The 14,124-nt window shown below is 36.6% G+C and overlaps 1 protein-coding gene across 2 annotated transcripts in view; it reads left to right on the top strand.

The window, feature by feature from the left end:
* Nucleotides 1–13,544, top strand: part of Actr2 (actin related protein 2) — a 39,717-nt gene extending 26,173 nt beyond the window's left edge. For both annotated transcript variants that reach the window (XM_047522970.1, XM_047522971.1), the window contains 3 exons: nt 832–977; nt 7,707–7,839; nt 10,917–13,544. In XM_047522970.1, the coding sequence (XP_047378926.1) occupies nt 832–977; nt 7,707–7,839; nt 10,917–11,087 (450 nt within the window). In that variant the 3' untranslated portion in view covers nt 11,088–13,544. The remainder of the gene's footprint in view (nt 1–831; nt 978–7,706; nt 7,840–10,916) is intronic.
* The last annotated feature ends 580 nt before the right edge of the window (nt 13,545–14,124 follow it).

Genomic DNA, 14,124 nt, shown 5'->3' on the forward strand with positions numbered 1-14,124 from the left:
GTAGGGATGTTACTCAGTGGTTAAGCACTTCTGGGTTCAATCCCCCATACCAAAAAAAATTTTTTTTAAAGTTTATTCTCTTATTCTACATGGTGAAAATATGAAATCACAAATGTATTGAAATTACTAAATAATCAGTATTAACATAGACCTTCAATGAGATACCATAGTTGTTAATGCTTTGCGGCACACAGATGGAATGTCATGCACACATGCACTGATGAGTTCTCCAAGAAATTCCTGATATTTGGGGGCATGAAATATCTTTTTTTTTTTTTTTTTTTTTTCTTTTTTTTTAGTACCAGGGATTGAACCCAGGTGTGCTTAACCACTAAGCCACATCCCCAGCACTTTTTTTTTTTTTTTCTTTTTTGGTGCTGGGGATTGAACCCAGGGCCTTGTGCATATAAGGCAAGCACTGTACTAACTGAGCTATATCCCCAGCCCCACATTTTTAAATTTTTATTTTGAGACAGGGTCACACTAAGTTGCTTAGGGCCTCACTAAGTTACTGAGGCTGGTTTTGAACTAATGTGATCCTCCTGTCTCAGCCTCCTGAGTAACTGGGATTATAGGCATGCACCACCGTGCCCAGCTATGACATACATTTTTAAATGTAAAATAGAGGATAATAATGATAAGACTCTGAAGACATTTAATTTTATTTTACCTTTTTTCCCCAAAAAATATGTTTTAGAAAAAATTAATAGCTCTTAATGATTTTAGTTACAGAAGATACGCATGTTTCTGGAGAACACAAGTATTATACTAATTTTCTGGGAAATTTTAATATTTGGCTGAGACTATTACCTGATTATTCTTTGTTTCTAGCTCCCAGATGGACGCATTATTAAAGTTGGGGGAGAGAGATTTGAAGCACCAGAAGCTTTATTTCAGCCTCACTTGATCAACGTTGAGGGAGTTGGTGTTGCTGAATTGCTATTTAACACAATCCAGGCAGCTGACATTGATACCAGGTATGTTAGAAATGATGGTTTCCAAGTTATTTATCAGAAATGGATGAAATATCAATAGTTAGAATGAGCAAGTTGTCTATTACCTCATTCATCTTTTTAAACAAATTTTTGATAGGACAGTACTGGATGTTGAACAACATACATATATTACATGATTGTAATATATGTTACATTAGAATCCACTTTCTTTTTTCCATTTTTTTTATTGGTGCTTTATAATTATACATAATGGCGAGATTTGTTATTACATATTCACACATGCATATGATGTAAAAATACAATTTGGCTAATATTATTCCCCAGAATTTCCCCTTTCTCTCCCTCCCTCCCTTTTCTCTATCTACTGATCTCCCTTTGCTTTCATGTGATTTCCCCCCTTCTTTTCCTTTTTCCTTTCTAACTTCCATGTAAGAGAAAACATATTATTCTTGGCTTTCAAAAACCACTTTATACTTATTTTGAAGTAATTTCATATCTACAGAAAACTCATCTGTATTCACTGTTTTAGTAATTTGAATGTTCTGTATGTTTGCTTTATCATTATCTCTATTTTTTCCCAAAACCATTTGAGAGTAGGTCGAATGTATTAGTTCTCTTTAGCAGTTTGTTTCCTAAAAAAAGAAAGAACTCTCTTATAAAGTCACAGTGTAGTTAACACATTTATAAGAATTTATTTTTTTATTTATTAGTTCTGGAGATTGAACTCAGGACTTCACGCACTGATCTCCAGACCTTTTTATTTTTAATTTTGAGGCAAAATCTTGCTAAGTTGCCAAGGCTGGCCTCAAACTTACAATCCTTCTGCCTCAGCCTTCCAAGCCACTGGGATTACATGTGTGTGCCACCATGCCTGGCTCTCTTAATCTACCTTTTATCTGGTACAGTTGTTCAGTCTTTTCATGGCATTGACATTTTTGCAGACTATAGGCCAGTTATTGTCGAGGATTTCTCTTAATTTGTGTTTGTCTGTTTTCTCATAGTTAGATTCAAGGTATGCATTTTTGGCTATAATACTATGTAAATGATGTGTCCTTCTCAGGGTTTTATATCCAGAGGTGATAGCTGTTTATTATTCATGTTAGTGTTAAGTTCTTAATGAAGTTTACTGTTTTCTCCACTGTATAGTTCTATTGTTTTTGCTTTCCTCGTTAATAAGTAATTTGTGGAAAAACACATTGAGGCTATGTAAGTGTTCTGTTCCTCATCACTGTCATCCCTACCTCTGCCTTTGGCATCCATGGATGTTCCTTGCCTAAACCCATTTTTGTTGTAATGATTGCAGAGAGGTGATTGTGTGTGTGTGTGTGTGTGTGTGTGTGTGTGTGTGTGTTTAGTTGATGAATCTTTATTTATTTATATGTGGTGCTGGGAATCGAACCCAATGCCTCACACATGCTAGGCAGGTGATCTACAATGGAGACACACCCCCAGCCCAGAGAGGTGGTTTTTTTTTTTTTTTTTTACTTCATAACTTCTTCTATATTTATTGATATTTTAGCATAGGAATTATTTTCTTCTCTTTCTATTTTTTGGTACCAGGGTTTGAACCCAGGATTTCTTAACCACTGAGCCCCATCCCCAGCTTTTTTTTTTATGTTATATTTTGAGACAGAGTTTTGCTAAGTCCTTAGGGCCTTGCTAAAAGTTGCTGAGATTGATTTTGAACTTGAAATCTCCCTTCCTCAGCTTCCCAAATTGCTGGGATTATAGACATGTACCACTATGCCCCAACCTCGTTATTTACTTTTTTACTATCAACCTAGACTCACAATTTTACTCTGTGGGTTATAATTTATTACTTAGAATTTATTGCTGTCTATTGTGATGCTCACCTTATTCCTCTTTTGGCCAGTAGGAGTCCCTTCCAAGCAGGCTTCTGTGTCCTTTGATATTCCCCCATCTGTATTCATGTGTTTTGAATATGTAGAACATTATCATATATTGTTAACTATATAAAAAAGTATACCTAACAGTAGCTTTCCCTAGTCCTCCCTCTCTTTTTCATTTTGAAGATATTGATAGACCTTTATTTTATTCAAATATTATGTGGTGCTAAAAATTGAACCCAATGCCTCACACATGCTAGGCAAGTGCTCTACCACTGAGCCACAACCCCAGCCCTATCCTCCCTCTCTTGTAGGTGAATGATCTCATTAGTTTGTGGTTGATCCTTTCTGTGTTTCTTATTGCTCTTGTTACACAAAAGAATGCATACTTCAATTATTCTTTAATATTTTTCTTATTTCACTTACCAGTATATTTTAAATAATGCTGTATCATTTCAAGTTTGTCCTCATTCTTTTTCCAGTTGTGCAGTACTCCTTTGTTTTCTGGTTAATTCAGTGAAAACCTCCCCCTTGTCTTGGGGGGATGGCACAGGGAATTGAACCCAGGGACACTCTGCCATTGAGTTACATCCCCAGCCCTTTTATTTTTTTATTTTGAGACAGGGTCTCATCAGATTGCCCAAGATGGCCTCAGACTTATGGTCATCATACCTCAGCCTCCCAAGTTGCTGAGATTTCAGGTATATGTACTTGGCCCAATGAATCTTTTATTATTAGTTATTTAAGTAGATTTCTATATCGTGATGAGAAATAACACAAGTATGTCCATGTGTTTTTTTTTTGTTTGTTTTTTTGTTTTTTTGTTTTTTTTTGCAGTACTGGGGATCGAACTCAAGGCCTTGTGCTTGCGAGGCAAGCACTCTACCAGCTGAACTATCTCCCCAGCCCCTGTCCATGTGTTTTTGTATTGTTGGATATATATATTCTGGGAGAGGAACTGCTAGGTCAAAGGGTAAATGCATGCCCTTTTAGTTTGAGGCTAGTCTTTGCAACTTAATGAGATCCTGTCTCGAATATAAAAGGCCAGGGTTATAGCAGTGGTAGAGCTCTTGCCTAGCATGTTTAAAGTACTGTGTTAGTCCCTAATACCTCAAAAACAAACAAACTACTCAGTGATTTTTCAGGTATCCAATATACTATTATTAAATATAGTTATAATGTTATACAATAGAACTCTCGAACTTAATCCACCTAAATTTTTATATCCTACGATCAACATCTCCCTACTGTCCCCAGCCTGTGAACCAGTAACCACCATTCTATTTTGTGCTTCCATGAGTTCAGCTTTTTAAGATTCCACATTGAAGTGAAATCATGGTATTTTTCCGTGTCTGACTTATTTCACTTAACATAATCTCTTCTAGGTCCATTCAGGTTACTACAAATGACCAAATTGCTCTTTCAAGGCTGAATAGTATTCCATTCATTGCATATAATACTACATTTTCTTCATTCGTTTATCCATTGACAGACACTTAGGTTGAAACCTTGGCTATTATAACTAATGTTCCAGCAAACATGGAAGTGCATCTGTCCATCATACTCTTCAGCATACTGACTTTAAATCCTTTGGTATATATTCAGTAGTGGATTGCTGAAGCTGAAGTTCTATTGTTTAATTTTTTGAGGGATCTCCTTAGCATTTTCCATAATGGCTGTACTAATAGACGTTCCCACCAAGAATATACAAAGGTTCCCTTTTCTCTACATCACCAAAAGTTGTATTCCCTGTTTTTGCTAAAAGCCATGCTAACAGGTATGAGGTGGTAACATCATTGTGGTTTAATTTGCATTTCTTTTCATTTACCAGTTGTCCATTTGTATGTCTTCTTTTGAGAAATGACTATTTGGTTCCTTTGTCCATTTTAAAATCTGATTTCTTGCCTTTGAGTTGAGTTCCTCATATATTTTTAATATTGAACCATTTATCAGACGTATGGTTTGCAAACATTTTCTGATATTCAGTAGCTTGTCTCTTTACTTTGTTGTTTCCTTTGCTGTGCAGAATCTCTTTTTTATGCGAATGCATATATTTTTGTTAGGTATCATCGAATTCTCCTCCTCATCCCAGGAACATATGGGGGTAGTAATTTTGCCCACAGCCTTGTTCAAAGTTTTGTCAAGTTTATTACTTTCAAATCACTCTGATGAGTGAGAAATTAATCTGTGTAGTTTTAATTTTATATTTCTCTCTCTGTCTCTCTCTCTCTACCTCTCTCTCCCCCTTTAATGTGGGGATCAAACTTACAGGGACTCTACCACCAAACAGTCCCAACTCTTTATTTTTATTTTGAGACAGAATTTTACTAAGTTATGGAGGCTGACCTCGAATGAGATCCTCCTGCCTCAACCTTCAGTCACAGGAATTACAAGTGTGTTCCAGCGTACCAGCATGCCCTGTTCTGTATTTCTTTTATTAAGAGTGAAGTAACAACTGGGCATGCTGGCATACATCTGTAATCCCAGCAGTTTGGGAGACTGAAGTAGGATTGAGAACTCAAAACCAGTCTCAGCAATTTAAAAGCAAGACCCTGAGCAACTTATCAAGACCTTCTCTAAATAAAATATAAAAGAGTGGTTGGGGATGTGGCTCAGTGGCTAAGTGCCCCTGGGTTCAATCCCTGGTGTCAAAAACAAAAAAACAACATGAAGTTGCCAGGCAAGAGAAGATGGTATAGGTTTGTAATCCCAGCAGTATCAGGAGACTGAGGCAGGTAAATCACAAGTTTGCAGCCAGCCTGGGCAATTTAGTGAGACCTTGCCTCAAAATCAAAAATTAAGGGTTGTGGATGTAATGATAAAGCAATGGGTTCAATCCCCAGTACACCAGTACCCACCCCCCCCCCCAAAAAAAAAAAGTGAAACCCCAACTACTTGACTACTTGGGAGGCCAAGGCAGGAGGATCACAAGTTCAAAGCTGGTCTGGACAACTTAGCAAAAACACCATTTCAAAATAAAATGTTAGAAAAGGTTGAGGATATAGCTCAATGGTAGAGTACAGTGCCCTGGGTTCGCATACAATGCCCTGGGTTCAAGTCCCACTACTGCCTCACCCTGCCCAAAACAGTGAAGTTGAACTTACTTTTATATGCTTAAGGGCCACTTTTTTGCCCTATACCTCTATTGTGGTGCTGGGGAAGGGGCCACTTTTTGTATTTTGTGTATGTGTGTGAATTATCTGTTCATGACTTTGGACTGTTCTGTAGTATTTTTGTTTTTGTTTTTTTCTCAGTGTGTGTGGTGTTGTTGTTGTTTTGTTTTGTTTTTGTGGTGCTGGATGTTGAACCCAGAACCTTGCACAGGCTGATTATACTGTACTACATCCCCAACCCTTACCTCAGTATTAAAAATTCAGTTAACTCTGTGATACCAGTTGCAGGTATTTTTCTCACTATTTGCTATTTGTTTTTTCCACTATTTGCTATGTGTTTTTGACCATGCGAAAAGTCATTTTTATTTAGTTTTCAAAAGATTTATAATCTTATCTTCTATTGCACCCAGAGCTTGAGTTACAAAAAGGTCTCCCCCTATCCAAATTATAAAGAAATTGACCCAGAAGCATTTTGTAAAGCAAGTGTGTGTTTATTTATTTATTGAATTAAATAACCACCAAATAAATTTTGGTAGGATGACTGGGGAGAGGATAATAATGGAAATGAATAAAAGTAGCAGTTGGCTTACAAGAAATTATAAAGGAAGATGACAGAAAAATCTATTCTGGCCTTCATAATTGTGATAAATTCTCATAGTAGTTATTTAGGCAGGTCTTTGTGTCCCTTGATTTAATGATCATTAACAACAGAGTTGTATTTAAGAGTGCATGTCCATTGGTGGTGATTAAAGTTTTGGCATTCTTAAAGCACAGACATCAGATTTAGTGCCCTTTCCAGAGCTTGCATAGGAAAAGTGATAATGACTGTGTTTTGTGTGTTCTGAATACTGACATATATGTACATATCACATGAACTATTTCACCTGTGTGGTTTATGTTACCTTCATAATGCCTATTTCCACAATTAAATAGGAAACAGCTTTTCTAGGAGCTAGAGTTGCAACAGCCTTAGCCATTTAGAGTTTGGACTCACGTAAAAACAGAGAAGCCAGTTGGAGTATGGCTCAAATGAAAGTGACCTAGCTTCCAAACTTTATTGTGAGAAAAGTTTCTCAGACTCTTAGCCAAGATTCTGTTACTTTTACTACATGAAATTATTTTAGATTTGATTTTCTGAAACCATAGCCAACAGCATATTTAAGAAAGAAAAAAGGGACTGCTAGGAGAAGCAGACACATCTTTCTAACCAGATAATGACTGACAGCCTTAAGGCAAAGGAACAAAAGGGAAAACTAAAAAGGCAAATGGAAAAATTGAAAAATAGAGTTCAATCAGAGTATACCTAATCATAATAAAAAAAAAAAACACATCTGAGTGGTTCCAGGGAAACACGGATAACAGAGTCCAAATACTGAACTATGATGTGAACCTTTGTCACTTATTACATATGTCAGAAAGTGTGTCATTTGTTTTTAGAAGTATTTTCATCAAAATTTTAATATTTTATATATAAAGAGGGCTTGTTATCCAATAGCAGTTGCAATAGTAAACCTTTAACCCTGTGATTTATGTGGGGAATTTTGTTTAATTCCCCCAGCAGCCTCCTGAGTAACTCTAGTAACAGTAACTCTAGCTCCAGGTGTTGTGGTGAGGCTGAGACCTCAGAAGGATCACTTGAGCCCAGAAGTTCCAGGCCAGCCTGGGCAACATAGCAGGATTCTATCCTTAAAAAGAAAAAAAAAAAAAAATAGGAAAATAAATAGCAGTAACCCTGACTTACTCTTTTCCTAATCTGAAACCCCAAATGAATACCTGTTGTGTCTTCCTAGATCTGAATTCTATAAGCACATCGTGCTTTCTGGAGGGTCTACTATGTATCCTGGCCTGCCATCAAGGTTGGAACGAGAACTGAAACAGCTTTACTTAGAACGAGTTTTAAAAGGAGATGTGGAAAAACTTTCTGTAAGTATTAACAATGCAGCAAACAGTTAATGTCATTTTAAAACCCTGTAAAGAAGCTTGTGAACCTTTACAACCACCAGAGGGAGCAAGAAGTCTTCCTAAACAAATTCCTGCTGCAAGTAAGTATAGCCTGGAAGAGACGGTATAATAGCCTGAAAGTAAATAAATGATTCAAGTAAATTCTGCCCAGGAATGGTGGTGCTACCAGGTCACCAGTGTATTTAGTATATTAAGGTAACCAGGTCCGTGCCAAATATCTTAGCTCAACAACAAACATCCTGGACTCCAAGGTACCACTAAGTTCATGGGGAGAACTGTGGAACAATAAATGTCCCATTTGGGGTATTTTCTTGTTTTTGTTTTTAACTTTTTAAATATGTAAAAAAAAGTCGGGCCTGGGGAGGTAGCTCAGTTGGTTGAGTGCTTGCCTCTCAAGCACAAGGCCCTGGGTTCAATCCCCAGCACTGCAAAAAAAAAAAAAAAAAAAAAAAAAAGGGCTTTTAGCACTCCTCTTGGCCTATCACACAATTCTGATTTTAGGTTATTTTCTGACTGTTACATGTCTTATCTCCTTTATCATGTGTCCAGTTCTTTTGCAACTGGTCATTGTTGATGTGTACAGTAGAAATTTTTGCAGTAGGGGTAATTGATGATTCTTTGGCGTATGCCTTCCCCTGCACCCCCCCCCCCAAAAAAAAAAAAAAAGATGGGCGGTTGTATGAAGTACTACATATGTTATGAACTCAACTAAATCTTTTAATCTTGGGTTCATCTCTGAGTTTTATCTCACTGTCTTTGGTCAAATATTTTAGATAATGAAATTATATTTTATAGAGTACTGTAGAAACACTAATGTTACTTCTTTCACAGATGACTCAAATTATTGAAATTAAATTGAATGTGGACTTACATATGTTAAACAAATTAAAAGAGTGTAAAGGGGCCATGTTGTCTTTACTTTCTGATTTTATTGAAATACATATAATTTAAAATTCATCACATGGGATCATTCGTTTATTCAGTAAACGTTTCTTAGACCCCATCTGGGTGCCAAACACAGTTTTAGGTTCTGGTACAAACAAAATAGTGGTAAACAAAATAAAATCCCTACTTTTAGTTTAAATAATGTAAATAATGTATCAGTACCATAACGAAAAATAAGGTTAAGAGCAGAAAAATGATAGTGGTTGGAGAGGTGGTATGTTCCTTCATAAGGTGATCAGGAAAGACCTCTCTGATAAAGTGACTTTTAGTGAGAGACCTGTATCAAGTGAGGGAGTGAACACATAACTTCCCAGGGAGAAACAGTGCAAAGTCATGGGAGGGTTTTGAGCAGAGAAATGATAAGATCTGACTTATGTTTTAAAAGGCTAAGGCTGGTGTAGTAAGTGGACTCTTAGGGGAGGAGGGAACAAAGGTGAATGGAGAAGCATAGTAGGAGGAGAGTGGAGATGCTAGAGGTTTAAAATGGAGGAGGAGGTTGAAACGGTTTCTTGATGAGTAGAATAGAGATTGCCATGTAGCACTAAGGGAAGGCCCATTTGAGGGGTGCAAAGGTGATACATTTACATTTAAAGCAAGATGCTGAGTTTCTTTCCTGTTCTGCTCAGCTGCTTGAGGGTAGGTGCAGAGTTGAGAGGTGTTTGCCAAGTCAATATAAGAGGAACAGAAAAAGAAAGTCACCAAGAATCTCGGGAAATGGAGAGAATATATGCATGTGAACCAAGAATAGGTATGAGAGGAAAGAACCTGGAGATCTGTAATGTCTGCAGGAATCTCTAGGTAACAGGACTTTGACAAGGAGAATTGATGGATGGAATAGTGGATAGAATGAGTTTCAGAGCAGCTGTGGAATTCAGGGAGGAGGAGATGAAAGAAGCCATGAAGAACAAGAACTCATGTTACCAGATCCTCTAAGGTTAGGAAGGTAGTGGGAGAAAGCAGGCAGTTGCCAAAGCTGCAGGGGAAGAAGTGTCTTCAGGGGATATTTAGTTTCCCTTAGAGCAGAAGTGGGCACATTACAGCTCTTGTAAATTTTATTGGCACACAGCTAGGCCCATTTATTTACAATAGTGTTAGCTCTTGTCATTATTGTCTACAGCTGTCTTCTGGCTCCATATGGGTGTAGTTGCCATAAACCCGAAAATCCGCAAGTATTTATTTTTGTGACATAAAGCCATAATGCAGAATGGCATAGTTACTTTTAAGTCTTTTTTGCAGGACTTGTGGCATTAAATAATTACTATGTCATTTTAAGGTTTCTCTTTCAGATATTGATTATACAGATCAGAATGTAACTACAGAGTATAAAACTTTTCTCAGTTGTCTTTTAGTTACTGCGTTCATTTTCTCCAACATCCCCATGATTTGTTTTGACCATATTTGGCCTTGTTTATTTTAAGAACATTGCATTTGAATTTGAGACCATAGAAAGTGAGCTTTCCTTATAAGAAAAGAACTTCAGGACTGGGGGTGTAGCTAAGTGGTAGAACCTTTATGTAGGGCACACAAGACCCTGGGTTTGATCCGTAGTACCAGAGAAACATAAGAAGGAAGAAAGGTTGGTTCAGTTTTACTCTGGTGTCTGCGACTAGATGTCGTCCTTGTCCATCATCATGCCTCTGTATTTTGACTCTTGATAAGGTGATTGGTTGTGTAATCTATCCTTCAAATCAGCACACTTCTGAGAACAAAAAGGACTACTGTTAAAAATGATGAGATGGGCTGGAGTTGGAGCTCAGTAGTAGAGCACTTGCCCAGCATTTGTGAGGCACTGGGTTCATTTCTCAGCACTGCATGTAAATAAATAAAATAAAGGTTTATCAACAACTAAAAATATAGTTTAAAAAAATGATGAGGCAACAGGTGTGAATTGGACTGTTCCAAGTACATTAGAGTGGAGCCCCAGAGAAATTACTAAGTGTATCTGTGGTGTGCCTCAGATCCCAAATCCTGCTGTCCTACTTATATTATGGGCTGTTGTAAGATTCAGCAAGTGAATATGTGAAAAGTCTTTTTCATGAAGTAGGTAGCACTGTACTTTTGTGACATTTTATTTTCCTCACTTTCTCCTTCAGAAATTTAAGATCCGAATTGAAGACCCACCCCGCAGAAAGCACATGGTCTTCCTGGGTGGCGCAGTTCTAGCAGATATCATGAAAGACAAAGACAACTTTTGGATGACCCGACAGGAGTACCAGGAAAAGGGTGTCCGTGTGCTGGAAAAACTTGGTGTGACTGTTCGATAAACTCTAAGGCTTGTTCCAATCACACCCCTAACGCTTTCTTTCTTCCTTTATTGCCAATCTTTGAACTCATTCAACTCCAGGACGTGAAGAGGCCTCTTTGTGCCCTTTGACTGAAAAGGTCAAGTTTTATTCTGGTACCTTGGGGAAGGTTTGTTGATTTTTTTTTTTTTTTTTAATGGGTAAATCTGGCTGTTTAGTACAACCACTTCCCTGCGAACACAACCAGGGGGCAAAGGGTCCTGTCTGCTGCTTTGTTTCTTCTAAGTAGGCATTTATATCACTCCTGTAGGCTTCCTATTTTCACTTTACTGCTCTAATGTTGCTAGTTTTAGTCTTTAGCACAGTAGGTGGTATGCCTTTATTAGCATAAGAAAAACTTTAACAGGAGCTTTTACATATTACTGGGGTGGGGGGTGGTGAGGGACGGGTGGGCAGCCCTGAACCCTTTAGGGCTTTTTCTCTGTAGTGTGTCGCTTTCAACAGTTACTACTGCAGCTTTAAGTGCTTTAAAGCTTCTCCTATTAACATCCTCGGGAAATGTTACGCTCAGAACTAAAACGTTTGGGGTGATTTTCTGCCTGGTGGGGGGAATGGGTAGACTTTTAATTGTGATTTTTTTTTTTAGGTTTTTTGCTTGGGGGTACATAAAATGAACTTTATTTACAGTACTTTAATTTGACAGTTTTTCTTCTTTTTGTCTGCCTGGAACTGTTTCCTTATGATATTAAAAGCAAGTATAGTATTCTATTACTATGTGGCTTAGGGATTTATTTGTTTTGTTCTGTTTTAAATCACCCATGTTATCTGGGACTAGACTTCCCGAATCTATCAGTGGAACAGTAACATTTAAAAATGTGTGTGTTAATTCAAATTACAGATAAAATAGTGCATAAGAGCTGGTGTTTTCTAAATGCTTGTTTATTCCAGAAGCATTAAGATGACCCAGTGTCAAGTATCATTCTTGAAATTTCCCTTATAGAACTAACCAGTGCTTATTTAATAAAACAAGCAGATACATGTAAATAAGTACTGGCAGTAGGTTACAATTCTTGGTTAAAAATAACATTGGCATATGGGACTTGTTGCCAGTTGTAATTTCATTTGTTTTTTGTTTGATTTGAGCCCTGGAAGTGGAGTAAAATTTGACTATTTAAAATGTTGGCCAAAAAAAAAAAAAAAAAATAATAATGAAGGTTTAAATATGTATTTGTACTGAAAACTAATAACTGCTAATTCTCAGCCATCTTGTATGCTTGAAAGAAGAGGGGTTGGAATGTCATAAATGTTAGCAGACTCTCCTGCATGTGTCAGAAAATCCTGTTTATGAACCCTGTCAGTATTGCTTGCTATCTGAAATAATATCAAATCCAGGCATGAGTTCTTTCTAAATTTGAAAAACAATGAGAAATTGTATCACTCTACAGAATGGATTTGAAAGAAATGGCTTAATTTTTTGATGACTGAAATCAGAAAACTTGGCTTGAGGGTCTCTTTTTTGTGAGAAAACTTAAAAATTGGTGAATTAAGCAACAAAAGGAGGTTAGTCTTAATTATGCCGCTTCTGTTAATATTAAGTATTGTTCTCTGTTTTACCTCAATTTGAACAAATATGTTTGTGTGCATGCTGGACATGCTTCAGTACACATGAATAGCCCGTGAGGAATGTCTACTAGATTTGGGGATGTGGCTTTCAGAGTGACTTTGGAATTTTCAAGTATTCCTAAATATGTTTTTTAGAAATACTCCAACCTTTTGAGTCCTGGACTTACTAAAGGACACACGTACTGTATGTAGGAACAGTAGAACCTACTGACTGGTTAATTCAGATAAATGGATTGACTCTTGACTCTCGGTCAGGATTTTAAAATGCGGGGGTAGAAAACAACAAAGAACGGGATGAATTCTTAAATAACGAAAGAGCATTCATCATTTGTCCCTTGAATGTAGAATTTGTTTTTATTTCATAATTCTGCTAGCAAACATTACAGTTAAAATGCTGTATTTATATATATGTGTGCGTTTGCGTGTATATATACACATATATACATACATATACATACATAAAATAAGAAATTCCATTTTATAATTTTCCTATCTTATTAAAATAATGCATTTAATAATTTGGAAGTTGGGAGGTATTTTGTTCAATTGGAGTTGTCAGGTTTGAATCCCTCAGAATTTTTTTTTAATTGTTTTAAAAGAAATATGATTTAGCTCTTCAGACCCATGGTCACTGAGATTTCCAGTGATAGTTAAGTTCTTTTATTTTTAAATTAGAATTGCCAATGCCTTGAAGAAAAGGTTTCTTAGAAAACATGGTATTGGATGTTAACTTTACACAGTTCTGAGCACTGTCTGGGAAATATTTTGAAAGATAAATGGAAAGCTAAAATTCTAAATTTAACATAAAGACTTCTTTTTGATTCAGAAAATAAAATGAGATTTTTTCAAAGTAAATTCAACTTTTGTCTTTGTTTTTCCTTTTATAGTGTTTCTCTTTTATTTCATTTTTACTTGTACTTTTCATTTTTGCTAATCCAAGATAGATTGAGAATTTTATGCTGGTTATTGGGCCACATTCAGTTCAGCGTTGTGCTAGTATTGACAAAACTCACTTCTATGAGTTTCATATGAATATTTTTTAAAAAACTAGAAATGAGGACAATTACTTTTATACTAGAGATTTTTTTTCTTCAACAGAGTGTTTTATTTCCAAAGAGATTTAAGTTGGCTTTCACAGAATCATCAATGCTAGATAGACCTGTATGTAACATGCTTCTTTTCAAGGACATTTTAGCTCATCTGCAGACTTCTAGGCATAACAAAACAACTAAAGCAGGATGGACATATGTCTGATTGACTCTTTTTTATATACCAGGCCAGGGGAGCTGGGGAGCAGACATGAAGTATTTTTGTTTTTCCTTCTCAGTGAACTTTTATACTTGAACCTTACTTGCTTCCCAGCCAGAGTCCCTCAGAACGTCCTGAGGGTTACCTCTGGTGTCTTTCATCTAGTCTTTTCTGAGTGCCAGAAGAA

Source organism: Sciurus carolinensis, chromosome 13 (genome assembly GCF_902686445.1).
Source record: "Sciurus carolinensis chromosome 13, mSciCar1.2, whole genome shotgun sequence".
Taxonomy (NCBI): Eukaryota; Metazoa; Chordata; class Mammalia; order Rodentia; family Sciuridae; genus Sciurus; species Sciurus carolinensis.